This window comes from Zonotrichia albicollis, chromosome 23, assembly GCF_047830755.1.
Source record: "Zonotrichia albicollis isolate bZonAlb1 chromosome 23, bZonAlb1.hap1, whole genome shotgun sequence".
NCBI classification, from domain to species: domain Eukaryota; kingdom Metazoa; phylum Chordata; class Aves; order Passeriformes; family Passerellidae; genus Zonotrichia; species Zonotrichia albicollis.
The window spans coordinates 1,040,909-1,067,918 of record NC_133841.1 but is presented as its reverse complement, the minus strand read 5'-3'; the positions used below and the strand labels follow the sequence as shown (position 1 = coordinate 1,067,918).

Genomic DNA, 27,010 nt, shown 5'->3' with positions numbered 1-27,010 from the left:
CCCTCATGGAGCCGTGAGGAAAGGAGAGATGGCACCCGTCATTTCCTTGGGCAGACAGGCCCTCATGGAGCTGTGAGGGAAGGAGAGATGGCGCCCGCCATTCCCTGAGGCAGGTGTGTCCCCTCACGGAGCTGTGACGGGAAATGGCTCCCGCCATTCCCTCCATGAGGTGTCCTCTCATGAGCTGTGAGGGGAGACGGTTCCCGCCATTCCCTCAGACAGGTGTCCCCCTTATGGAGCCATGAGGGGAGATGGTTCCCGCCATTCCCTCAGACAGGTGTCCCCTTATGGAGCCATGAGGGGAGATGGTTCCCGCCATTCCCTCAGGCAGGTGTCCCTCATGGAGCTGTGAGGGAAGGAGAGATGGTTCCCGCCATTCCCTCAGGCAGGTGTCTCCTCACGAAGCCGTGAGGAAAAAGGACGATGGCACGCCCAGAAACCTCCCCAGGGACAGCGGAAAGGCGGTGCCGCCTGCGGGGGCCGTGTGTGGTGGACATGTGGGCAGCGAGAGCGCCCCCCGCGCCGACCCCGCGGTGGAACGGCACTGCGACAGCAGCAGCCGGTGCCGAACGGGAGCAGCGGGGCGAGGCACAGGGCGCACGCTGCGCGGCGCTGCCAGACGAGCGTTCACCAGGGGACAGCAGAGGGGCATGGCCGGCGGGGCACGCCTGCCACAAAGTGATCTGAGTGTGAAAGCGCAGGAGGGACGGGACCTGCCACAAAGAGGGGTCTGCACACAGCGCACGCGCAAGAGCCGGCCCGGCCGCGCGTGCTCGCGGCGGGAGGAGCGGTCTCGCGCGACGGGCGCACGGCTATAAAAGGAGGTGGGCGTGGCCGGCGGCGTCAGTCCTGCAGTGCGCGTGCGCGGCCGTGAGGGGAGCGCTGGGCACCGCCATATCCCGGCCCCCCCCGCCGCCCCGGCACCGCGCGCATGCGCGCTGAGCTGCTGCGGGCACCTGCGCAATAGTGATCCCCGGGTCGCGCTCGGCGGAGACCGGCCCGGGAGGACATGCTGCCAAATAGTGATCCCTAGCTGCCGGTGGTCTCCTGAGGGGGCTGCGGGGTCCGGGGCCGTCCCCACACACCGCACCTGCCCGGGCACCGCTCCCCGCCTCCCTCCGGCCTCCCAGCAGCGCCGCACCGCCGGCGGGGCCGCTCCTCGGGCCGCGAGGTGAGAGCGGAGGGGAAGGAGTTGTGTGGGGGGGGGGAGCGCAGGGCCTGAGGGACGAGGAGGGGGGTGCGGCGGGGAAAAGTTGGGGAAAATCCTGGAGCGGGGATTCCTGGAGATCGCCAGGCTGGGGCACAGGGGCTGTGGGGAGCCCGGAGCCGGCTGAGGGAGCCCGAGTGGGAAAGAGCGGAGCGGGCCGGAGTGGGAGCGCTGCGATGAAGAGCGGCAGCATCAGCGCTCAGGGGTGACAGGTTGTGGCCTGGCCCCGGTGTGAGCCCATCCCCGGGGCAGGAGCCGAGCTGCGAGCGCTGGGAATGCGAGCCGGGATCGCGGCTCTGCTCCCCAGGCGGGTGTCGGGCCTGTGGTGCTGTTTGGAGGAAATGGTGCATCATCCTGCAGTGTGGAAAGGGAAATAATTCCCCTTGCCGGGGAGCTGGGGCCGTCCTGGAGCGCTGCTGCCGAGCATCGCCCGCATTCCTGGTGTTCCAAAGGGAGAACAGAGCGCCTGGAGTGGGAGAGGGGATTGTCTGGGGCTGACAGGAGTTCTTGGAGGGGCAGGGAGAGCTCAGGTGTGATGAGATCTGCTGTCAGCTCTCTCCAGCTCAGCATGGCTGAATGTGTTCGTGTTGTGGTTCTACAGCATCGTCCTGACATAAGGAAAAGAAACACTTTCCCCTCGTTTCCTCTTTTTCCCACTTCACCTTTGGAGTTCTAAGTGGTGGCTTGTTGTGAAGCCCTGTGAGAGTTTGAAGAATGACACTTTATAAAACAGGACTCTAAACCCTGAATCACTTCAGTAAAACATCCACCCGATTTCTCTTTCAGTGACATTTTCCAACCAGCTGCCCACAACGACCTGGTGTCATTTTCTCCCTTGTTTTGTTGCAACCTGAAGCAAAAACAGATTGGGTTTTTTTTCCTCTTTTTGTTACTTTGTTACGGGTGGGGTCGAGCTCAGGACAGCCCGGCAGCAGAATGCCCCGAGGCTGTCATCCTGTCCCTCCATCAGCAGGGGACAGTGGCACAGAATGGAAACTGCTGCCACGTTTGACAGCCCGATTCTCTGGAGTGGAGTTCCTGTTATAAAACCGCCCCTTTTCTCCCCAAAATCCCGGGGGTTTGGGCACAAACACAGGTCAGGGAGGGGGGTTAAAGTGAGGGCATCACTGCCGGCCCAGCCCACACTGAAGTGCTTTAAAACCCCGTGATTTTTGTGCCATCCTTGCTCCAGTTCCTGTGGAGGGGGCACCAGTGCTGCCCATGTCCCTGCTCAATGTTAAACCAGTTCCCTGAGCAGCTCCTGGCCCACTTTGCCCCGGGGTTAATCTGGGAGTGCCCTGAGCCGCCTCTCCTGGGTGGGATTGTTGTGTTGTGGTGGGCAGTGCCCAGCAGGGTTTGCTGCCCACCGTGCCCACCTGGCACTCCGGGATGCCAGGGTTATTGTGCAGAGTGCTGCTGCTCCCCGAGCTGCTGGGGGAGCTCTGCTGGGAATTGCAGGGGATCCTGTGGGATCCCTGCTGCCCAGCCAGCCCTGCTGGAGGGTTATGTAAGATCCCTCTGGTTCCTCAGCCTCGCTCTGCTGGGGTTTGCTGCTCACGGGCACAAACCTGTGGGGAGATGGAGAAAGCCCAAAATAAACAAACAAATCCCTTTTAAAGGTTTTGCTGCTCCTCCATTCTCAGTCCAGGAGCTGCTGCTGGGAGCCCTGGGATGGAAACGTGTGGCCAGGTCCAGAAACACCTGATGGGGCAGGAAGGGTGAGGTGTTTGTACCCCCAGGAAGCAGAGGAGCTGTTCAGAGACACCTGGAAATAGATTGTTTTTGTTGTTTTTTTTTTTTGTTTTTAAATGTCCCTGCAGTGCTTGCTGTGGGAGCAAGGAGCTGAGTGATAACTGAGTGTTGAGCTCTTCTCTCTGCTGAGCAGGGACAGGACCCAAGGCTGTGTCAGGAGGGATTTGGGGGGGGATTGTGGGGATTTAGGGTGGATTGGAGAGAAAAGCTCTTCCCCCAGAGGGTGTTGAGGCACCAGAACAGCACCCAGGGAATGAGCACATTCCCAAGGCTGCCCTGGGATGGGATTTTGGGATGTCCCGTGCAGGGCCAGGAGCTGTGGGTGCTCCCTGTGGGTTTTGTGCTGTTCCAAAGAGCTTCTGGAAGTCTCTGTGCTGCTGTGCCCGGCTGAGGAGGAGGAGGAGAGCAGGGATGAGCAGGAACTGGGGGGCTGGCGCTGTTTTGGGGTTTTCCCTCCACGTTTTTAGGGCTGGAAAGGCACCAAAGCACCGGCTGTGGCCAGTGCCTGGGAATTCTGAGGAATCCTGGGAATTCCTGGGTGTCCTGGGAGGGAATTCTCTGGCTGCAGGCTGGGCTTGCACTGCTGTGATCGAGGTGTCGCTGCCCTCACAGCTCGGGGGAGTTTCAGACATCTGTGGAGTTTATAAAGTTTATTTTTAGGCATCTGTGGAGTTCACAAAGTCAGGATCGTGGCAGGGATTAAACATTCCCATCTGGAAGGTGCTGCCTTGGCCATGCATGCAGCAGAACCCGGGAGGATCTGCTGATTTTAGACAAAATAGAGCTGAAATTTTCATGTTTAGACCTCAGTTCAGCTTTTCTCAGCTCTGTTACAGATCCTCATGGGAAGTCCTGGGTCAGGATTTGGAAGTGGCTTTGGGCACAAACACAAGGTTTGAGTTGTGCGTTTGAGCCTGGGTCTGGTGCCACACTCGGGCTGTGAAAATTGATCCAACCTGTGATAACAGAAATCATTTCCCAGCAGCAGAGAGAGGCCTGGTGCACACCTGGGACAGAATTAAACACAGCAGAAGTCCAGAGGTTAATGTGAAAATGGGCTGATTTTAGAGATCAGGGGTCTTGTAGGGTCAGTAACGTTGGTGAAAATACTCTGGGGTGCTCAGGGTATGAACACTGAATTTGATGGCATTCAGGGACACCTTGGGTGCTGTCATGCAGGTGAAACCCCTGCCCAGGATTTCAGAGGGGACAGCCCCTGTGTCCCAGCAGGGCACAGCTGGCACTGCCCCCGTGCTGGCACCAGCCTGGCAGGGCCAGCAGAGCTCTGCCCTTCCATTCCCTGCCCTTTTCCCCTTTTCCTGTTCCAAAGCCGAGCCCTTGAAGGGAGCAGGGAGGGAAGGAGCTTTTCCTGCCTCATCCCTGTTTTCCTGCTCCATGATCCCTCTCCCTGCACTGTTCCTGGACACTCTTTGGTGCTTTGCTGGCCCCAGGAGCAGCCACGCAGCTTTTAAACCCCTCAATTAAAAATCCCTTTCCTTTTCCTTTTCCTTTTCCTTTTCCTTTTCCTTTTCCTTTTCCTTTTCCTTTTCCTTTTCCTTTTCCTTTTCCTTTTCCTTTTCCTTTTCCTTTTCCTTTTCCTTTTCCTTTTCCTTTTCCTTTTCCTTTTCCTTTTCCTTTTCCCTTTCCTTTTCCTTTTCCCTTTCCTTTTCCTTTTCCCTTTCCTTTTCCTTTTCCCTTTCCTTTTCCTTTTCCCTTTCCTTTCCTTCCCCTTTCCTTTCCTTCCCCTTTCCTTCCCCTTTCCTTTCCTTCCCCTTTCCTTTCCTCCCCTTCCCGTGGATAAACCTGGCTGGAAGTGGAAATTCCCAGGAATTTCTGCTGCATTTCTTAGGAGGGAGTTGGTTTATCCTGAGAGGCAGAAAATTACCAGTTTTTGGGACAAAATCCCGGTGATTCTGGAGTCTGTTCCAGGTTGTTTGCTGGGTTTCTGTGCCCACCTGTGGCCGGTGAGGTCTCAGGGTTTCCCTGCTGAAGGCAGAGCCGAGCTGTGGAGCCCGGAGGGGGTTTTGGCACAGGACAAGGTGCCAAGGGAACATTTCCTGTGCTTCCCCAGGTGCTCTGGCTCTGCCCTGGATCCAATGTCTCCATCTGGAAGTGCTTGGGAGTGGGTGAGAACTGCTCTGCTCTGAGCTGTGATTTCAGCTCCGTCCCGAGCCAGGAGTTTGTTATTTATAGCCCAGGAGTAGCAAACTCTCACTGTACACAGGGGGCCATAAAATAATATTTTCTGTTTGCTTTCCTGTGGTTTGATATTTCTGCCTGTGCCTGACGTGCGTCCCTGCCTCTCCTGAGCCCTGATATCCGAATTATTTCCCAAATATTCCCCTGAGAGCTCTGTGCCTGCCGTGCTTTTCCATCCAGCTGCAGTGCAGAGGTGCCAGCAGTGCTGGGGAGGGGACACCTGGTGACACCTGAAGTGACACCTGGAGTGTCCTGAGCAGGCAAACCCAGCCAATGGAGAATTCCATCGTGGCTGGAGGTTTCATTCCCACCTTCTGCCCATGGAATCACTGTTTCAGAGCATTCCAAAGTTATTTTAAGTCGATTTTCTATATTTTTTTTAATCCATCTTTTTAACTCTTCTTTAATAGAATTTTTATTCTCAGAGATCGGAATCCCTTGTGTGACAACGAGTAAACAGGTGTTAGTTACAAACTAAACCACTGAAATTTCCTGCCGTTTTAACCACAAAATCCAGTTTCATGGCCTGCCCTCATGGTTGATTTATTCATTCCCTGCATTTCCTCTTGCTGAAGCCTTTCCATCCCTGACCATCTTGTGGCTCAGCGTGCAGACAGGTGGCCAATCCCGAAATCCTGCCTGCCTTCCCTGGCTGCTGCTGCTGCTGCAGGGATCCATGGCCCCGTTGTGTGTGAGGGGCTGCAGGACACAAAGCCATCAGCAGAAGGCTCAGCCAGGCTCTGCCCTGTGCCAAACCCTCATCCTGAGCTCCAGGCTGCCCTTTGGGCTGCTTTGTGTTTGCTGCAAACGTTTCCATGCAACCTCCCAGTGCAACAGCACGGTTTGGAGGTGTTTGCTGAGGAGAGAGAAATTTGTGTCCTGGGAGATTGAGCCCCTCGAGTTTAGTTGGGTTTGTCCTCAGTTCTGATGGGGGCTGTCTCTCTGTGCCCCCTGGTGCAGCTGAGCCCCCATTTCTGTGCTGGTTGCTGATTTTGGTGTTCCTCTATCTCCCAGGTGAAGTTCAGCCCCATTCCCATGCTGGTTGCTAATTGCTGTGTTTCTTTCCTTTGCCCCCCAGGTGAAGTCCAGCCCCATTCCCACACTGATTTTGGTGTTCCTTTGCCCCCTAGGTGAAGTCCAGCCCCATTCCCACACTGATTTTGATGTTCCTCCTTCTCCCCAGGTGAAGTCCAGCCCCATTTCTGTGCTGGTTGCTGATTTTGGTGTTCCTCTAGCTCCCAGGTGAAGTTCAGCCCCATTCCCATGCTGGTTGCTGATTGCTGTGTTTCTTTCCTTTGCCCCCCAGGTGAAGTCCAGCCCCATTCCCACACTGATTTTGGTGTTCCTCTCCCCCAGGTGAAGCTGAGCTCCCATTCCCATGCTGGTTGTTGATTTTGGTGGTTCTCTTTCTTCCAGGTGAAGTTCACCCCCATTCCCCTGCTGATTTCTATGGTTCCTCTCTCTCTCAGGTGAAGTTCAGCCCCATTCCCATGCTGGTTCCTGATTTCTATGATTCCTTTCCCCCCCCAGCTGAAGTCCAGCTCCATTCCCACACTGATTTTGGTGTTCCTCTCTTCCCCAGGTGCAGCTGAGCCCCCATAGCCATGCTGATTTTGGTGTTCCTCTCTCTCCCAGTTGAATTTCAGCCCCATTCCCACACTGATTTTGGTGTTCCTCTCTCTCCCAGTTGAAGTCCAGCCCCATTCCCACACTGATTTTGGTGTTCCTTTGCCCCCTAGGTGAAGTCCAGCCCCATTCCCACACTGATTTTGGTGTTCCTCCTTCTCCCCAGGTGAAGTCCAGCCCCATTCCCATGCTGGTTGCTGATTTTGGTGGTTTCTCTCTCCCAGCTGAAGTCCAGCCCCATTCCCACTCTGATTTCTGTTGTCTCTCTCCCAGGTGCAGCTGAGCTCTGTTTCCATGCTGGTTCCTGATTTCTATGATTCCTTTCCCCCCCCAGCTGAAGTCCAGCCCCATTCCCACACTGATTTTGGTGTTCCTCCCTCTCCCCAGGTGCAGCTGAGCTCTGTTTCCATGCTGGTTCCTGATTTCTATGATTCCTTTTCCCCCCTAGGTGAAGTTCAGCTCCATTCCCACACTGATTTTGGTGTTCCTTTCCCCCCCAGCTGAATTTCAGCCCCATTCCCACACTGATTTTGGTGTTCCTCTCCCCCAGGTGCAGCTGAGCTCCGTTCCGTGCCTGTCCCTGCCCGATTCCAAGCTGGCGATGTCCAGGGTGCCGAGTCCCCCCCCTCCGGCAGAGATGTCCAGCGGGCCCGTGGCCGAGAGCTGGTGCTACACACAGGTCAGCTGGCACGGCACAGCATGGCATGGCATGGCATGGCATGGCACGGCACGGCATGGCATGGCACAGCACGGCATGGCACGGCATGGCATGGCATGGCACGGCATGGCATGGGCTTTGGGGGGCTGTGTTCCTGGGCTATGGGGGGCTGTGGGGCCTGCAGGTACACACAGGGCAGTTACACACTGCAATTACATACTGCATTTACACACTGCAGGTACACACAGGGAGTTACTGCAGTTACACACAGGGAGTTACACACTGCAGTTACACACAGGGCATTTACACACTGCAGTTACACACAGGGAGTTACACACTGCAATTACACACTGCAGTTACACACAGGGAGTTACTGCAGGTACACACAGGGAGTTACACACTGCATTTACACACTGCAGGTACACACAGGGAGTTACTGCAGTTACACACAGGGAGTTACACACTGCAGTTACACACAGGGAGTTACACACTGCAATTACACACTGCAGTTACACACAGGGAGTTACTGCAGGTACACACAGGGAGTTACACACTGCATTTACACACTGCAGGTACACACAGGGAGTTACTGCAGTTACACACAGGGAGTTACACACTGCAGTTACACACAGGGAGTTACACACCACAGTTACACACAGGGCAGTTACACACTGCAGTTACACACAGGGCAGTTACACACTGCAGTTACACACAGGGCATTTACACACCGCAGGTACACACAGGGCAGTTACACACTGCAGTTACACACAGGGCATTTACACACTGCAGGTACACACAGGGCAGTTACACACTGCAATTACACACTGCAGTTACACACAGGGCAGTTACACACTGCAGTTACACACAGGGCATTTACACACTGCAGTTACACACAGGGAGTTACACATTGAGTTACACACAGGGAGTTACACATTGCAGGTACACACAGGGAGTTACACACTGCAGTTACACACAGGGAGGTACACACTGCAGTTACACACTGCAGGTACACACAGGGAGGTACACACAGGTCAGCTGCCCTGGGCTGTGTTCCTGGGCTTTGGGGGGCTGTGGGGCCTGCAGGTACACACAGGGCAGTTACACACTGCAATTACATACTGCAGTTACACACAGGGCATTTACACACAGGGCAGTTACACACAGGGAGTTACACACTGCAATTACACACTGCAGGTACACACAGGGAGTTACACACTGCAGTTACACACAGGGAGTTACACACTGCAGTTACACACAGGGAGTTACACACTGCAATTACACACTGCAGGTACACACAGGGAGTTACACACTGCAGGTACACACTGCAGTTACACACAGGGCAGTTACACACTGCAGTTACACACAGGGCAGTTACACACTGCAGTTACACACAGGGAGTTACACATTGCAGGTACACACAGGGAGTTACACACTGCAGTTACACACAGGGCATTTACACACTGCAGTTACACACAGGGCATTTACACACCGCAGTTACACACAGGGAGTTACACACTGCAGGTACACACAGGGAGTTACACACTGCAGTTACACACAGGGAGTTACACACTGCAGTTACACACAGGGCAGTTACACACTGCAGTTACACACAGGGAGTTACACACTGCAGTTACACACAGGGCAGTTACACACTGCAGGTACACACAGGGAGTTACACACTGCAGGTACACAGGGAGTTACACACTGCAGGTACACACAGGGCAGTTACACACTGCAGGTACACACAGGGCAGTTACACACTGCAGGTACACACAGGGCAGTTACACACTGCAGGTACACACAGGGAGTTACACACTGCAGGTACACAGGGAGTTACACACTGCAGGTACACACAGGGCAGTTACACACTGCAGTTACACACTGCAGTTACACACAGGGAGGTACACACAGGTCAGCTGCCCTGGGCTGTGTTCCTGGGCTTTGGGGACTGTGGGGCCTGCAGTTACACACAGGGCAGTTACACACTGCAATTACACACTGCAGTTACACACAGGGCAGTTACACACTGCAGGTACACACAGGGCATTTACACTCTGCAGCTACACACAAGAATCACACACTGCAGTTACATTCAGCAATCACACACTGCAGTTACACACAGAGTATTTACATGGAGGAGTTACACACTGTAGTTACACTCATCAATTACACACAGCAGTTGCACACAGCAATCACACTCTGCAGTTACACACTCTAGTTACACACAGCAGTTGCACACAGCAATCACACTCTAGTTACACACAGCAGTTGCACACAGCAATCACACTCTGCAGTTACACACAGCAGTTACACACAGCAGTTGCAGCAGACACAGAGCAATCACAGCAGTTGCACAGCAGTTCCACCAGCCCCACTCTGCAGCTGTCACACAGCTGCACCCAATACTCCCCATGCTCTTCAGGAGCCCCTGGAGCCATTCCCACATTTCCAGGTCCCCCACCAGGAGCCCCTGGAGCCATTCCCACATTTCCAGATCCCCACCAGGAGCCCATGGAGCCATTCCCGCATTTCCAGGTCCCCCACCAGGAGCCCCTGGAGCCATTCCCACATTTCCAGGTCCCCACCAGGAGCCCCTGGAGCCATTCCCGCATTTCCAGGTCCCCCACCCAGAGCTGTGGGGCCGCTCTTTGTCCCTGGGGATGGGCAGGGCTGACCCAAAGCTGCTGTTGTCTCCATGCAGATCAAGGTGGTGAAGTTCTCCTACATGTGGACCATCAACAACTTCAGCTTCTGCCGGGAGGAGATGGGGGAGGTCATCAAGAGCTCGACCTTTTCCTCTGGAGCCAACGACAAACTCAAGTGGTGAGGCCAAGGAGAGGGGTTCACCCCAGCTGGGCTGGGCTTTGGGGATCCATGGGAACATGAGAGCCCCGATGGCTCAGCAGTGTTTGCACACAAACCAACATTTACCCTCAAACAGATTTCCGTGCTGAGCCCAGGTGAGGCTGGGAGGGTGCACAGCCCAGATCACCCTCCCAGTTCCAGCCCCTCATGCTCCATGGGGTTCCAAAGTGAATTTCTCCTGCTGTGAATTCCCTTTCTGTGAGTGGCAGCTTTTTGTGGCCGTGGAGGACACAGGGATGAGGCAACTGCCAATGTCCTCTCACTGCTGCTGCCTCTTCAGGGTGACCTCATTTGGAGCCTTTCCCTTTCCTCTAAACCTTCCTTATCTTCCCTGAGGCCTCAATCATTCCAGTAACTGAGAGTGGACTTTGCTCAGAGCCTGTGTCTGCTCTGAGCCACGTCCTGGTGCATCCATGGGCTCTGATTCCTGGTTTTACCCTGCTGTGGAATGCTTCACAATTTCCCTTTTCAGCCCCACTGGTGGGAAGCAGCCCCTGGATGAATTGTATCCATGGGATACAGTGTGAGCTCCCTGCTTCGGGTGGCAGAGCTGTGCTTCCCTTGGCCTGCCTTTGTTCCTGTCACCTTTGTCCCCTGTGCTCTCAGCCCTCCCTGGAACATCTGGATCTGTGGATTCGGTCCCTGTGTGTGGGAGCTGTTCATTATCTCTCTGCTTTTTGTTCTTGGTGGATTCTGTGTCATGTTTCAGGTCATGCAGGAGCCTCTTCCTGCCTTTTCTTCACACAGGAGGAGTTTTTCCTTTTAACCTTGGTATTTTTTTTGTTGAAGAACCACCAGCCTCCCACAAATCCCTTGTTCCTTGCAGTTGCCTCCTGTGGCATTTTATCAACCATTTCTCTGTATTTGTTGCACTTCCTCCAGCCCATTGCCTCCATTTTATTTATTTCACTTTCCTTTTGTGAGGATTGCTATCCAGGGGGCTTCTCAGTGATTCCAGCCCTTCTCCTGCTCTTTTCCACCATAATTCCTGGGTGTTTATCTCAGAGTGGGGGTGCAGCTGTACCCCAGCTCTGCTCCTTTCAGCCCCCTGGGGCCCTTGTTTGCTGTGCAAATGTGCAAATCCCACAGTGCCCTTCCTTTGGAGGCATCCCTGGCCTGCTGCCATTCCCACTCCCCCTTTTGCAGGTGTTTACGTGTGAACCCCAAGGGCCTGGACGAGGAGAGCAAGGATTACCTGTCCCTGTACCTGCTGCTGGTGAGCTGCCCCAAGAGCGAGGTCAGGGCCAAGTTCAAATTCTCCATCCTCAACGCCAAGGGAGAGGAGACCAAGGCCATGGGTGAGTGGGACTCCTGTGGGGCAGGGAAACCCTCCTGGGGTGGGTGAGACCCCCCTGGGGTGGGTGAGACCCCTCTGGGGTGGGTGAGAACCATCTGGGGTGGGTGAGACACCTCCTGGGGTGGGTGAGACCCCTCTGGGGTGGGTGAGATCCCTCTGGGGTGGGTGAGAACCATCTGGGGCTGGGAAACCCTGCTGGGGTGGGTGAGACCCCTGCTGGGGGAGGGAAACCCTCTCTGGGGTGGGTGAGATCCCTGCTGGGGTGGGTGAGACCCTGCTGGGGTGGGTGAGACCCCTGCTGGGGTGGGTGAGAACCATCTGGGGCAGGGAAACCCTCCTGGGGTGGGTGAGATCCCTGCTGGGGTGGGTGAGACCCTGCTGGGGTGAGTGAGAACCATCTGGGGTGGGTGAGAACCATCTGGGGCAGGGAAACCCTCCTGGGGTGGGTGAGACCCCTGCTGGGGTGGGTGAGAACCATCTGGGGTGGGTGAGACCCCTCTGGGGTGGGTGAGACCCCTCTGGGGTGGGTGAGACCCCTCTGGGGTGGGTGAGACACCCCTGGGGTGAGTGAGAACCATCTGGGGTGGGTGAGAACCATCTGGGGCAGGGAAACCCTCCTGGGGTGGGTGAGACCCCCCTGGGGTGGGTGAGACCCCTCTGGGGTGGGTGAGACCCCTCTGGGGTGGGTGAGACCCCTGCTGGGGGAGGGAAACCCTCTCTGGGGTGGGTGAGACCCCTCTGGGGTGGGTGAGACCCCTCCTGGGGTGGGTGAGAACCATCTGGGGTGGGTGAGAACCATCTGGGGTGGGTGAGACCCCTCCTGGGGTGGGTGAGAACCCTCTGGGGTGGGTGAGACCCTCCTGGGGTGGGTGAGACCCCCCTGGGGTGGGTGAGACCCCCTGGGGTGGGTGAGACCCCCCTGGGGTGGGTGAGAACCCTCTGGGGTGGGTGAGACCCTCCTGGGGTGGGTGAGACCCCTCCTGGGGTGGGTGAGACCCTCTGGGGTGGGTGAGACCCCTCCTGGGGTGGGTGAGACCCCTCTGGGGTGGGTGAGAACCATCTGGGGCTGGGAAACCCTGCTGGGGTGGGTGAGACCCCTCCTGGGGTGGGTGAGACCCTCTGGGGTGGGTGAGAACCATCTGGGGTGGGTGAGACCCCTCTGGGGTGGGTGAGACCCCTCCTAGGGTGGGTGAGACCCCTCTGGGGTGGGTGAGACCCCTGCTGGGGGAGGGAAACCCTCTCTGGGGTGGGTGAGAACCATCTGGGGTGGGTGAGACCCCTCTGGGGTGGGTGAGACCCCTCCTAGGGTGGGTGAGACCCCTCCTGGGGTGTGTGAGACCATCTGGGGTGGGTGAGACACCTCTGGGGTGTGTGAGACCCTCCTGGGGTGTGTGAGACCCCTCTGGGGTGGGTGAGACCCCTCCGGGATGGGTGAGAACCATCTGGGGCAGGGAAACCCTCCTGGGGTGGGTGAGACCCCTCTGGGGTGTGTGAGACCCCTCTGGGGTGGGTGAGACCCCTCTGGGCTGAGCTGGGCCAGGGTTTGGGCCTGGCTGTGCCCCTGGCCCGGGTTGAGCCAGGCCTGTCCGCAGAGAGCCAGCGCGCCTATCGCTTCGTGCAAGGCAAGGACTGGGGCTTCAAGAAGTTCATCAGGAGAGATTTCCTGCTGGACGAGGCCAACGGGCTCCTGCCAGATGACAAACTGACCCTGTTCTGTGAGGTGAGCCCTGCTCCAGCCCCACAGAGCTCCCCCAGCCCCACAGAGCTCCCCCAGCCCTGCTCCAGCCCCACAGAGCTCCCCCAGCCCTGCTCCAGCCCCACACAGCTCCTCCAGCCCCACACAGCTCCCCAGTGCAGGGCCAGCCCCACAGAGCTCCCCCAGCCCCACACAGCTCCCCCAGCCCCACACAGCTCCCCAGTGCAGGGCCAGCCCCACAGAGCTTCCCAGCCCTGCTCCAGCAACACAGAGCTCCCCCAGCCGCACAGAGCTCCCCCAGCCCTGCTCCAGCCCCACAGAGCTCCCCCAGCCCCACAGAGCTCCCCAGCCCTGCTCCAGCCCCACACAGCTCCCCCAGCCCCACAGAGCTCCCCCAGCCCCACAGAGCTCCTCCAGCCCTGCTCCAGCCCCACAGAGCTCCCCCAGCCCCACAGAGCTCCCCATCCCCACACAGCTCCCCCAGCCCCACAGAGCTCCCCATCCCCACACAGCTCCCCCAGCCCCACAGAGCTCCCTCAGCCCTGCTCCAGCCCCACACAGCTCCCCCAGCCCCACAGAGCTCCCCAGCCCAGGCAGGGCTGCCCTCACCCCCTCTCCCAGGTCAGATCACTGCTGCCTGTTCTGTCCCTGGCATTCTCTGCTCTGGCTGGGCCTTTTTCCCCTCCTGGCTCACCCCTCTGCCTTTTGGCTGCTCCCTGCTCAGCTTTTCCCTGAATGGTGGTGGGAACTGGGCAGGTTTGGGGATCATTTCCTGGTGCTTTGGTGTTGCCATCCCTCTGCTTGTGCTCCTTGGTTTGGGGCTTGCTTGGGGTAATCACAGCCTGGATCTGCACTGGGAACTGCCCTGCTCAATAAAAGAGAGCTCCTCTTTATTTCCTTCAATGTGTCTGCACAGCCAGCAAGGAGAAAAATGTGAGAAAAGGGGATTTTGCAGTAATCACCATTTTCTGCTCATGGTGTTTGTGTTTTTCTACAACACCATTATTATTTCACTTGTGCTATTCCAGGCGAAGATGCAGCCAGTTATTTCCAAACCCAGAGATTTAAGTTGAAAAACCTTAATGAGCAAATAGAAACTCTAATTTAGTGTCTTCAGAGCTTCTCTGCCTCGCTCCCATTGTCTTTTTAACTGCAAACCCCCTCCTGGAGCTGGTATTTTTTTACCAGAAGAGAGCAGAACAAGTTGTTCTCTCCTTGCATCTCCTGCACTTTTTTTTCTGGGAGTCTTTTCTTTTGCTGTGTTTTCTTTTCAGGAATAAAAGAAGGGCTTCAAAGTCCTTTGACAGCTGGGATTTTTGGGAGGGTTTTAGTTTGTTTTTGGGGTGGTTTTTTTTTTTCAGGTTTTGGCCATCATAATCATGCACATGTTTAAATGAACAAACATCTCAAGGATGTTTGATCAGCAGCAGAAATTCCTGGGGATGGAGGGAGCCTTTCCTTGAGCACAAAATGGGAGGAGAAAGGAGAGTCTGGCATGGCAGAAACAAATCCTTACCTAGTCTGGCATCCAAGGATGGATTTTTCCCTTTTCCCTTTTTCCTTTTCTTTTTCCCTTTTCCTTTCTTTTTTCCTTTTTCCTTTTTCCTCTTTTCCTTTTTCCTTCCCTTTTTCCTTCCCTTTTCCTTTTCCTTTTTCCCTTTTCTTTTCCTTTTTCTTTTCCTTTTCCTTTTCCCTTTTACTTTTCCTTTTTCCTCTTTTCCTTTTTCCTCTTTTCCTTTTTCCTCTTTTCCTTTTTCCTCTTCCTTTTTCCTTCCCTTTTCCTTTTTCCCTTTTCCTTTTCCTTTTTCCTCTTTTCCTTTTTCCTCTTTTCCTTTTCCCCTTTTCCTTTTCCCTTTTTCCTTTTCCCTTTTCCCTTTTCCCTTTTCCCTTTTTCCTTTTTCCTTTTTCTCTTCTCCTTTTTCCTCTTTCCCTTTTTCCTTTTCCTTTTTCCTCTTTCCCTTTTTCCTTTTCCCTTTTTCCTTTTCCTTTTTCCTTCCCTTTTCCTTTTCCTTTTCCTTTTCCTTTTCCTTTTCCTTTTCCTTTTCCTTTTCCTTTTCTTTTTTCCTTTTCCTTTTCCCTTTTCTTTTTTCCTTTTCCTTTTTCCCTTTTCCCTTTTCCCTTTTCCCTTTTCCCTTTTCCCTTTTCCCTTTTCTTTTCCTTTTTCCCTTTTCCCTTTTCCTTTCTCCTTTCTCCTTCTCCTTTTCCCTTTTCTTTTTTTCCTTTTCCTTCCCTTCCCTTCCAGCTTCCCTGGCCGTCCTTGTTCTCCCTTGGTTCTGAACAGAGCTGGAATTTTCCTTGGGCTGAACAGCAAACCCAGGGAATGGCCTCACCTCTGCCTCCCCTCATCATTCCTGATTGCAGCAGGGCACAATTAATCAGAGCTTTGCTAATTGGCCTCTGCTGCAGCTGTGATTTACCTGGGTTTAACCAGGGGCTGATGCTGCACAGGCTCCCAGTGGGGCCCTTCTGGAGGAGATTCCTCACCTTGGAGCAGGATTGGGAATTTCCTCCTCCACATCTCCCTCCCTGCCTGCATGACCTGGGGTTTGTTTGGCTCACTCTGGAGTGGGGTTTCATTGTGTGGAGGAATATTTGGCTCTCCAGAAGGAGAAGCAGGAGGGCACTGAGGGGTCAGCCCTGCCCTGTGGGTCCGTGCTGGCTCTGGGAGCTCAGTGTGTCCCTCACCTCCCCTGGAGTGGTGGCTGCTGCATTATTGATTGGGGACTTTCACGAGGATGGAAGGAGAAACTGGGTCAGGTGTGGTGTGTGGAAAAAATCAGGAAAGAGCAAAAATCCGGTTCTGCTTCCTTCAGAAAGCTCCTCATGGATCCATGGCCGTGCTGTCAGTGTGGGGCTGGGAGGGAAATCTGCATCTGGGCTTTGGGATGGAGCCCGTGGTGCAGGGATCTCTGCAGAGGATCCCCTAAGAGTGGGGAGATTTTATCCCCCCGTGCACAGTGAGGGCTGTGGGTGTGCCCTGGCAGCAGGGCAGGGCAGTGCAGTGTCCCTGTCCCCAGGTGAGCGTGGTGCAGGACTCGGTGAACATCTCGGGCCAGAACACCATGAACATGGTCAAGGTGCCCGAGTGCCGCCTGGCCGACGAGCTGGGCGGGCTCTGGGAGAACTCGCGCTTCACCGACTGCTGCCTCTGCGTGGCCGGCCAGGAGTTCAAGGGCCACAAAGCCATCCTGGCAGGTGGGGCTGCCCGGGGCACCCAGGGCGTGGGGAGGGGCTTGGGATGGGGGGAGTGGGAGGGAGTGGTTTGGGATGGGAGGGAATGGTTTGGGATGGAGGGAATGGGGGGTGAATGGGAGGGAGTGGTTTGGGATGGAGGGAATGGTTTGGGATGGGGGGAATGGTTTGGAATGGAGGGAATGGTTTGGAATGGGGGGAATGGGGTGGGAGTGGTTTGGGATGGGAGGGAATGGTTTGGGATGGGAGGAATGGGGTGGGAGTGGTTTGGGATGGAGAGAACGAGGGGGAGTGGTTTGGGATGGGGGGAATGGTTTGGGATGGGGGGAATGGTTTGGAATGGAGGGAATGGTTTGGGATGGAGGGAATGGGGTGGGAGTGGTTTGGGATGGACGGAATGGTTTGGGATAGAGGGAATGGTTTGGAATGGAGGGAATGGTTTGGGATGGAGGGAATGGGCGGGGGGTAATGGGAGGGAATGGTTTAGGATGGAGGGAATGGTTTGGGATGGGAGGGAATGGTTTAGGATGGAGGGAATGGTTTGGGATGGGAGGGAGTGGTTTGGGATGGAGGGAATGGGAGGGAATGGGAGGAAATGGTTTGGAATGGGGGGAATGGTTTGGAATGGAGGGAATGGTTTGGGATGGAGGAAATGGTTTGGAATGGGGGGAATGGTTTGGGATAGAGGGAATGTAAAGGAATGGTTTGGGATGGAGGGAAAGGGCGGGGGGGGAATGGGAGGGAATGGTTTAGGATGGGAGGGAATGGTTTGGGATGGAGGGAATGGGGTGGGAGTGGTTTGGGATGGAGAGAATGAGGGGGAGTGGTTTGGGATGGACGGAATGGTTTGGGATGGAGGGAATGGGAGAGAATGGGGGGAATGGTTTGGGATAGAGGCAATGGGGGGAATGGTTTGGGATGAGAGGGAATGGGGGGAATGGTTTAGGATGGAGGGAATGGTTTGGGATGGGGGGAATGGGAGGGAATGGTTTAGGATGGAGGGAATGGTTTAGGATGGAGGGATTGGGGATGTGGAGGGAATGGTGGGATGGGGGAGGAGTGGTTTGCGATGGAGGGATTGATCTGGGATGGAGACAATGGTTTGGGATGGAGGCGATGGAAGGAATGGTTTGGGATGGGAGGGAATGGTTTGGGATGGAGGGAATGGGAGAGAATGGGGGGAATGGTTTGGGATGGAGGGAATGGGGGGGTGGAGGGAGCTCAGAGCTCATCCATGGCAGGGACACCTTCCACAATCCCAGGGTGCTCCCAGCCCCATCCAGCCTGGCCTGGGCCACTTCCAGAGATGCAGGGGCAGGCAGAGCTGCTCTGGGAATGCCATTACCCCGGGCAGTGCCCGCTGGGAAGCGCTGGGGGCTGGGGAGGTGCTGCAGCAGCAGCAGCCAGCCCTTCCCAGGGCTGCAGCATTCCCAGCGTGTCCCCTTGCCCACAGCGCGCTCCCCGGTGTTCAGCGCCATGTTCGAGCACGAGATGGAGGAGAGCAAAAAGGTGAGAGCAGGGCAGGGACACCCAAAAGGGAAACAGGGACAGGTCCAGCTCAGGTGATCCCTGCTGGGATCCCCCTCTGGCACCTGCAGCTGCTCCTCTCACACAGAGGAGCAGGGAAAGAGGGGTCTGGGGTCAGCTGTGCCTTTGTTCCCTTGGGAAGGAGGCTGGGGGGGACAGGGAGAAGTGGAGACTGTGGGATACAGCTTGGAGTTGTTCTTACTCCATCCACATATTTCCTTTTCCTCCCTTCCTTTTTCCCCTTCCTTTCCCCCTTCTTTTCCCCCCCTTCCTTTCCCCCCCTTCATTTCCCCCTTCCTTTTTCCCCCTTCCTTTTCCCCCTTCCTTTTTCCCCCTTCCTTTTTCCCCCTTCCTTTTCCCCCCTTCATTTCCCCCTTCCTTTTCTCCCCTTCCTTTTTCCCCCTTCCTTTTTCCCCCCTTCCTTTTCCCCCTTCATTTTCCCCCCTTCCTTTTCCCCCTTCCTTTTCTCCCCTTCCTTTTCCCCCCTTCATTTCCCCCCCTTCCTTTTCTCCCCTTCCTTTTCCCCCCTTCCTTTTCTCCCCTTCCTTTTCCCCCCTTCCTTTTTCCCCCCCTTCCTTTTCCCCCTTCCTTTCCCCCCTTCCTTTCCCCCCTTCCTTTTCCCCCCTTCCTTTTTCCCTTTCCTTTTCCCCCCTTCCTTTCCCCCTTCCTTTCCCCCTTCATTTCCCCCTTCCTTTTCCCCCTTCCTTTTTCCCCCTTCATTTCCCCCTTTCCTTTTCCCCTTCCTTTTCCCCCTTCCTTTTTCCCCCTTCATTTCCCCCTTTCCTTTTCCCCCTTCTTTTTCCCCCTTCCTTTTTCCCCCTTCCTTTTTCCCCCTTCATTTCCCCCCTTCCTTTTTTCCCCTTCCTTTTCCCCCTTCCTTTCCCCCCCCTTCAATTTTCCCCCTTCCTTTTCCCCCTTCCTTTTCCCCCCTTCCTTTTCCCCCTTCTTTTTCCCCCTTCCTTTTCCCCCCTTCCTTTTCCCCCTTCCTTTTTCCCCCTTCCTTTTTTTCCCCCCTTCCTTTTCCCCCTTCCTTTTTCCCCCTTCCTTTTCCCCCTTCCTTTTCCCCCTTCCTTTTTCCCCCTTTTCCCCCTTTCTTTTCCCCCTTCCTTTTCCCCCTTCCTTTTCCCCCCTTCCTTTTCCCCCTTCTTTTCCCCCTTCCTTTTCCCCCCTTCCTTTTCCCCCTTCCTTTTTCCCCCTTCCTTTTTTTCCCCCCTTCCTTTTCCCCCTTCCTTTTTCCCCCTTCCTTTTCCCCCTTCCTTTTCCCCCTTCCTTTTTCCCCCTTTTCCCCCTTTCTTTTCCCCCTTTCTTTTCCCCCTTCCTTTTCCCCCTTCCTTTTTCCCCTTCCTTTTCCCCCTTCCTTTTCCCCCTTCCTTTTCCCCCTTCCTTTTCCCCTTCCTTTTCCCCCTTCCTTTTCCCCCTTCCTTTTCCCCCTTCCTTTTTCCCCCCTTCCTTTTCCCCCCTTCCTTTCCCCCTTCTTTTTCCCCCTTCTTTTTCCCCCTTCTTTTTCCCCCTTCCATTTCCCCCCTTCCATTTCCCCCCTTCCATTTCCCCCTTCCTTTTCCTCCCTTCCTTTCCCCCCTTCCTTTTCCCTCTTCCTTTTTCCCCCTTCCTTTTCCCCCTTCCTTTTCCCCTCTTCCTTTTCTCCCCTTCCTTTTCCCCCTTCCTTTTTCCCCCTTCCTTTCCCCCTTCCTTTTTCCCCCTCCATTTCCCCCTCATTTTCCCTCATTTTCCCCCTTTCTTTCTCAAGTTCAGCTCCTTGTAACCCCTTTCCCTGTGGCACTGGAGGGTTCTGGGGCAGGAGCAGCCCTGGAGCCCCTTGGCAGACCCCAAATGTTCCATTTTCCCCTTGCAGAACCGGGTTGAGATCAACGACGTGGAGCCCGAGGTGTTTAAGGAGATGATGTGTTTCATCTACACTGGGAAGGCCCCAAACCTGGACAAGATGGCTGATGATCTGCTGGCAGCTGCTGACAAGGTAAATTCAGGATTTGGGGGAGCTGGAATGCCGTGGGATTGCCTTTCCTTGGAATTGGGGCTCCCAGGGAAACCTGGGAACATCCCTGCACCAGCACAGAGCACACCTGGAGCTGCACAGCCCATCGGGGATTTCTGTCCCCACTGCTCTTTTTGAAGCATTTTTGAAGCTTCCAGAGGACTCTGCTGCAGATCCTCCCCATTAAACAATCAGGAATTTTTGCTCTGCTGCTCATTTTTAAGGATTTTTTGGAGCTCCCAGAAGAGCCTGTTCAGCATGATCCGAGCTGGGCTGAGGAGACAATTACAGAGCAGACCCAGGGATGTTTTTCCATGTGGTTATTCCCAAATCCCCGGAGCAGTGCAGAGTCTGGACAAACAGTTCTCCTCCTGCCCTGCCTCCTGTCAGCCCCCAGGCTCTGGAAACCCAGGAGTGGGAAATGCTCTTGGTTTTCCTGCTGCAGTTCCAGTCCCTGCTGCTCCTGGGAGCTGCTGGGATTCCCTGGGGCTCTTCCCCTCCCTTTGCAGCCCCAGAGATGGGAATGAGAGCTCTGTAAACCCCTGAAAATCCAGCATTTACAGCCCAAACCATTCCCTTTTTCTTCTTTTTTCCCTTAGAAGTGACTCAGTGTTAGGGAAAGATCCAATCTGGAGCCTGAATCCTGGGGTTTTTCCTGCTCCTGAAATCCTGGGGTTTTTCCTGTTCCTGAAATTCTGAGGTTCTCCTTGCTCCTGAAATCCTGGGATTTTTCCTGTTCCTGAAATCCTGGGCTTTTCCCTGCTCATGGGATCCTGGGGTTCTTCCTTGCTCCTGGGATTTTTCCTGTTCCTGAAATCCTGGGATTTTTCCTGTTCTTGAAATCCTGGGATTTTTCCTGTTCCTGAAATCCTGGAGTTTTTCCTGCTCATGGAATCCTGGGATTTTTCCTGCTTCTGGAATTCTGGGGTTCTTCCCTGCTCCTGAAATCCTGGGGTTTTTCCTGCTCATGGAATCCTGGGGTTTTTCCTGTTCCTGAAATCCTGGGGTTTTCCCTGCTCATGGAATCCTGGGGTTCTTTCCTGTTCCTGAAATCCTGGGATTTTTCCTGCTCATGGAATCCTGGGATTTTTCCTGTTCCTGAAATCCTGGGGTTCTTCCTGCTCATGGAATCCTGGGATTTTTCCTGTTCCTGAAATCCTGGGGTTTTTCCTGCTCCTGAAATCCTGAGGTTCTCCCTGCTCCTGAAATCCTGGGATTTTCCCTGCTCATGGAATCCTGGGATTTTTCCTGTTCCTGAAATCCTGAGGTTCTCCCTCCTCATGAGATCCTGGGGTTCTTCCCTGCTCCTGAAATCCTGGGATTTTTCCTGCTCATGGAATCCTGGGGTTTTTCCTGTTCCTGAAATCCTGAGATTCTGCCCTGCTCCTGAAATCCTGGGGTTTTTTGTGCTCCTGAAATCCTGGGGTTCTTTCCTGTTCCTGAAATCCTGGGTTTTTTCCTACTCCTGAAATCCTGGGATTTTTCCTGCTCCTGAAATCCTGGAGTTCTTCCTGCTCATGGAATCCTGGGATTTTCCCTTCTCCTGAAATCCTGGGATTTTTCCTGTTCCTGAAATCCTGGGATTTTTCCTGCTCATGGAATCCTGGGATTTTTCCTGCTCCTGAAATCCTGGGGTTCTTCCTGCTCCTGAAATCCTGGGGTTCTTCCCTGCTCCTGAAATCCTGGGGTTTTTCCTGCTCATGGAATCCTGGGATTTTTCCTGCTCATGGAATCCTGGGGTTTTTTCTGTTCCTGAAATCCTGGGATTTTTCCTGTTCCTGAAATCCTGGGGTTCTTCGTGCTCATGGAATCCTGGGATTTTTCCTGCTCCTGAAATCCTGGGGTTCTTTCCTGTTCCTGAAATCCTGGTGTTTTTCCTGTTCCTAAATCTTGGGATTTTTTCCTGCTCCTGAAATCCTGGGATTTTTCCTGTTCCTGAAATCCTGGGATTCTCCCTGCTCCTGGAATTCTGGGTTCTCCTGGTCTGGGGGTGCCTTGTGCCCCTTTGTGTCCCTGGGCTCCATCCCAGGCTGGATCAGAGGGAAAAGCTCCATTCCATCTGGGATTGAGGTGGGAATCAGAGCCAGGAGATTCCACACAGCCATGCCCACGTTTATCCAAGGTATTGACTGGGGGAGCAGCACTTAGGGCAGGCAGAGCTTTCATTCTGACTTTGCTGCCTTTTAACACAGCTTTGCTTTCCCTTTCCAGCTCTTAAAAGCAGGAATAAAAAACTCCTCCATGAAAACACATCAAGCATCCAATATTTACCCCGGGGACTGAAGCAGCTCCCTCAGAGCTCTGCTGTCTCTTAGGAAAAAGCTGTAATTAGCCCAAAACCAGCCAAAATTCAACTCAGGAGCTCCCAGTGCAGAGGCTGGGGGGAGTTGAGGTGGAATTAAAAAAGGAGGAAGGGGAAATGTTGCTGCTGAGAGCCCACAGTGGCCACTGGGGGCCAACAATGTAATTAAAAATGAGTTATTTGTAGCAAAAATGAAACTAAAAAGTGGCTACAAGGAGGAGAATGTTCCATCTGCAGCAGGAGAGTGCCCAGCTTTATTTGTTACATTTGGAGGCTCTGACAGGCAATTATCCAAACTCATGGCTGGCCCCATAAACTGCTTTATTTATTGAGACAGATTAGCAAAGAAATTTGATTTGCCCTCTCAATTTGCCTGAGAAAGCTCCGAGTGCTCTGCCTCTGTTATCAGCCAGGCTTGAGGGAAAATGGGGTTCATGAGCTGGAATTCTGCATTTCAATCCAATCCTGGCAGGGGGAAATCTCAGTCAGAGATTCATCAATTCATCAATAAATCCATTTATAATGATGGGGCTGATCCCATGGCAAAGATCCCACAAAGGATCCCAGGACAGAGGGGCAGAGAACATTCCTGGTGGAAACCTGGGCTGGAGGAGCACAGCTTGAGGGATCCCAGCCCTGAGGGGTTCCCTGCTGCAATTCCATGGTTTGTGCCCTGCAGAGGCTGAAGGTGATGCGTGAGGATGCTCTGGGCAGAATCCAGGTGTAATTTTGGGTGTAATTCCATGGTTTTTATCTCAGTATGCCCTGGAGAGGCTGAAGGTGATGTGTGAGGGTCCCTGGGCAGAATCCAGGTGTAATTTTGGGTGTAATTCCATGGTTTATCCCCAGTATGCCCTGGAGAGGCTGAAGGTGATGTGTGAGGGTCCCTGGGCAGTACCTGGTTTGATTTTGGGTGTAATTCCATGGTTTTTATCTCAATGTGCCCTGGAGAGGCTGAAGGTGATGTGTGAGGGTACCTGGGCAGAATCCAGGTGTAATTTTGGGTGTAATTCCATGGTTTTTATCTCAGTATGCCCTGGAGAGGCTGAAGGTGATGTGTGAGGATGCTCTGGGCAATACCTGGTTTGATTTTGGGTGTAATTCCATGGTTTTTATCTCAGTATGCCCTGGAGAGGCTGAAGGTGATGTGTGAGGATGCTCTCTGCAGTAACCTGTCCGTGGAGAATGCAGCTGAGATCCTGATCCTGGCTGACCTGCACAGCGCAGACCAGCTCAAAACCCAGGCCGTGGACTTCATTAATTAGTGAGTAATTACTCCAGGATGGACAAACCCTTCCTTTTTCCGTTTCCCTTTTCCTCCTTCCCTTTTCCCCCTTTCCCTTTCCCCCTTTTATTTCCCCCTTTCCCTTTCCCCCCTTTCCCTTTTCCCCCTTTCCCTTTTCCTCTTTTCCTTTTCCCCTTTCCCTTTTCCCCTTTCCCTTTCCCCCTTTCCTTCCCCTTTCCCTTTCCCCCTTTTATTTCCCTCCTTCCCTTTTCCCCTTTCCCTTTTCCCCTTTCCCTTTTCCCCTTTCCCTTTTCCCCTTCCCTTTCCCCCTTTTATTTCCCCTTTCCCTTTTCCCCTTTTATTTCCCCCTTCCCTTTCCCCCTTCCCTTTTTCCCCCTTCCCTTTTTCCCCTTTCCCTTTTTTCCCTTTCCCTTTCCCTTTCCCTTTCCCTTTTCCCCTTTCCCTTTCCCCCTTTCCCTTTTCCCCTTTCCCTTTTCCTCTTTCCTTTTTCCCCTTTCCCTTTTCCCCCTTCCCTTTTCCCCCTTTCCCTTTCCCTCTTTTATTTCCCCCTTTCCCTTTTCCCATTTCCCTTTTCCCCTTTCCCTTTTCCCCCTTCCCTTTTCCTTTCCTCTCCCCCTGCTCACTCCACACAAACCAAGGCTGGGCTCCCTCCCACCCCCAGGATTCCAGGATTTGTTTTTAGCTGTTCCTCTCCTGCACTGGCCCATGCAGGGAAGGTTCTCCTCTGGCATTTTTGAGCTCCCTCCCTGTGATCCATGGTTTATCCAGCATTCCATTATCATGGAATTGCCCCAAACCCAGACCAATCTTGGGTTGTTCAGGGTGGGAGCTGCTCTGGAGCTTGCTGGGATCAGGCAGGGCAGGACCAGGGAGTTTGGTCCTGGAATGGTCCTGGCTGGGAGCAACCATCCCTGCCCATGGAGCTGGCTGAGCTTTAAGGTCCTTCCACCCCAAAGCATTCCGTGATTTGATGCTGAGGGATTGATTCCAGCTCTCAATCCAGCAGCAGATGGAAAATCCCTGCCAAGCTTTAATAAATGGAACATTTCTGTCACTCGGTGCACTCCTTCAGTGCTTTTTATATCGATTTCAACCATTCCTGTGCCCAGAACTGGGCTTGGGATGAGCTCTGTGTTCTGCCATCCCACCTGGAGTCTGCTGCAGCTTCTCCTGAGCTCCAGGCCTGAAATGGGGCCAGACCCCTCAGACACCTGAGAGAGCCCAGCAGGAGGAACCCCCGAGTTCCTCAGGGCCCTGGCAAGAGCCTGGAGGGCTGCTCCTGTTAGCCTGGTCCCTAATCCCAGTTTGCTCCAGTTATCCTGGTCCCTAATCCCAGTTTGTTCCCCATTATCTGAGTCCCTAGTTCCAGTTTGCTCCCAGTTATCCTGGTTCCTAATTCCAGTTTGTTCCCCATTATTCTGGTCCCTAGTCCCAGTTTGTTCCCAGTTGTTCCAGTCCCTGATCCTGGTCTGCTTCTGGTTATCCCAGTCCCCATTCCCAGTTATCCCATTCCCAATTATCCCAGTCCCCATTCCCAGTCACCCCAGTCCCATTCCCAGTTTGCTCCCAGTTACCCCAGTCCCATTCCCAGTTTATTCCCAGTTGGCTCCCAGTCACCCCAGTCCCCATTCCCGGTTACCCCAGTCCCCATTCCCAGTTTATTCTCAGTTGGCTCCCAGTTACCCCAGTCCCCATTCCCAGTTACCCCAGTCCCCATTCCCAGTTACCCCAGTCCCTCACCCCAGTTACCCCAGTCCCATTCCCAGTTTATTCCTAGTTTGCTCCCAGTTACCCCAGTCCCCATTCCCAGTTACCCCAGTCCCATTCCCAGTTTATTCCCATTTATTCCCAGTTTTCTCCCAGTCACCCCAGTCCCCATTCCCGGTTACCCCAGTCCCATTCCCAGTTTATTCCCAGTTTGCTCCCAGTTACCCCAGTCCCTCACCCCGATTCCCCCAGTCCCCATTCCCAGTTTATTCCCAGTTTTCTCCCAGTTACCCCAGTCCCTCACCCCGGTTACCCCAGTCCCCACTCCCAGTTTATTCCCAGTTGGCTCCCAGTCACCCCGTGGCTCCGGCCGCTCCCAGTTATCCTGGTCCCTAGTCCCAGTTTGTTCCCCATTATCTGAGTCCCTAATCCCAGTTTGTTCCCCATTATCCTGGTCCCTAGTCCCAGTTTGTCCCCCATTATCTGAGTCCCTAATCCCAGTTTGTTCCCCATTATCCGAGTCCCTAATCCCAGTTTGTTCCCCATTATCTGAGTCCCTAATCCCAGTTTGCTCCCAGTTATCCTGGTCCCTAGTCCCAGTTTGTTCCCCATTATCTGAGTCCCTAATCTCAGTTTGTTCCCCATTATCCTGGTCCCTAGTCCCAGTTTATTCCCAGTTGTTCCAGTCCCTGATCCTGGTCTGCTTCTGGTTATCCCAGTCCCCATTCCCAGTTATCCCATTCCCAATTATCCCAGTCCCCATTCCCGGTTACCCCAGTCCCTCACCCCAATTACCCCAGTCCCCATTCTCAGTTTATTCCCAGTCCCCATTCTCAGTTTATTCCCAGTCCCCATTCCCAGTCACCCCAGTCCCCATTCCCAGTTTTCTCCCAGTTACCCCAGTCCCTCACCCCGATTCCCCCAGTCCCCACTCCCAGTTTATTCCCAGCTGGCTCCCAGTCACCCCGTGGCTCCGGCCGCTCCCAGTTATCCTGGTCCCCAGTCCCAGTTTGTTCCCCATTATCCGAGTCCCTAATCCCAGTTTGCTCCCCATTATCTGAGTCCCTAATCCCAGTTTGCTCCCAGTTACCCTGGTCCCTAGTCCCAGTTTGTTCCCCATTATCCGAGTCCCTACTCCCAGTTTGTTCCCCATTATCTGAGTCCCTAATCCCAGTTTGCTCCTCTGCGTTGCAGCCACGCCTCGGACGTGATGGAGACGTCGGGCTGGAAGTCCATGGTGGTGTCCCACCCCCACCTGGTGGCCGAGGCCTATCGCTCGCTGGCCTCGGCGCAGTGCCCGTTCCTGGGCCCGCCCCGCAAGCGGCTGAAGCAATCCTAAAGCCGCTCCCCCTCATCCCGAGCTTTCCTGGAAGCGGCCCCAGCTGCTGCTGCCGCTGCTGCCCAGCCCTTGAGCACCGGGGAGCCGGCGAGGCCCGCGGAGCTTGGACTCTGTTGTTGGGGGGAAGAGGCTGCTCCGTGCGACATCCAGACTTTGTCCAACAGCACCGAGAAACTTTGGGAAAAGGGGGGAGGGTGGGCTCTGGGGCTGTTCCTGCGATTCCCTGTGTCTGTGTGTTCCCTTGCACCCGCCTGAGGCCCTCCAGGATGCGGCCGTGCCCCCGGGAGCCCGGCCCGGGGCTCTGCGCGTGTGGGATGCCCGGGGCAGAGAGTGGAGGCACGAGTTCCACCGAGCTTTGAGAGGAACCTCCAGGAGGATTCATGGCAAAATTCCCCGAGTCCTGA

General features: G+C 54.6%; 1 protein-coding gene across 1 annotated transcript; it reads left to right on the top strand.

The window, feature by feature from the left end:
• Positions 1 to 859: 859 nt before the first annotated feature.
• SPOP (speckle type BTB/POZ protein) lies at positions 860 to 26,972 on the top strand. The gene is made up of 10 exons (XM_074557402.1): positions 860 to 1,171; positions 7,335 to 7,463; positions 10,144 to 10,265; positions 11,454 to 11,605; positions 13,197 to 13,324; positions 16,318 to 16,495; positions 17,946 to 18,001; positions 19,872 to 19,994; positions 23,436 to 23,578; positions 26,462 to 26,972. The coding sequence occupies exons 2-10, from the start codon at positions 7,386 to 7,388 to the stop codon at positions 26,604 to 26,606; spliced, it is 1,125 nt and encodes a 374-aa protein (XP_074413503.1). The 5' UTR covers positions 860 to 1,171; positions 7,335 to 7,385; the 3' UTR covers positions 26,607 to 26,972.
• The last annotated feature ends 38 nt before the right edge of the window (positions 26,973 to 27,010 follow it).

What these genes read in the sequence shown, in the direction of transcription:
- SPOP (XM_074557402.1), top strand. Translation starts at nt 7,386, where the DNA reads ATGTCCAGGGTGCCGAGTCCCCCCCCTCCGGCAGAGATGTCCAGCGGG. An exon ending in CCACAAAGCCATCCTGGCAG is followed by an intron (nt 16,496 to 17,945) that starts GTGGGGCTGCCC and finishes CCTTGCCCACAG; the next exon opens with CGCGCTCCCCGGTGTTCAGC. An exon ending in TGCTGGCAGCTGCTGACAAG is followed by an intron (nt 19,995 to 23,435) that starts GTAAATTCAGGA and finishes TTTTTATCTCAG; the next exon opens with TATGCCCTGGAGAGGCTGAA.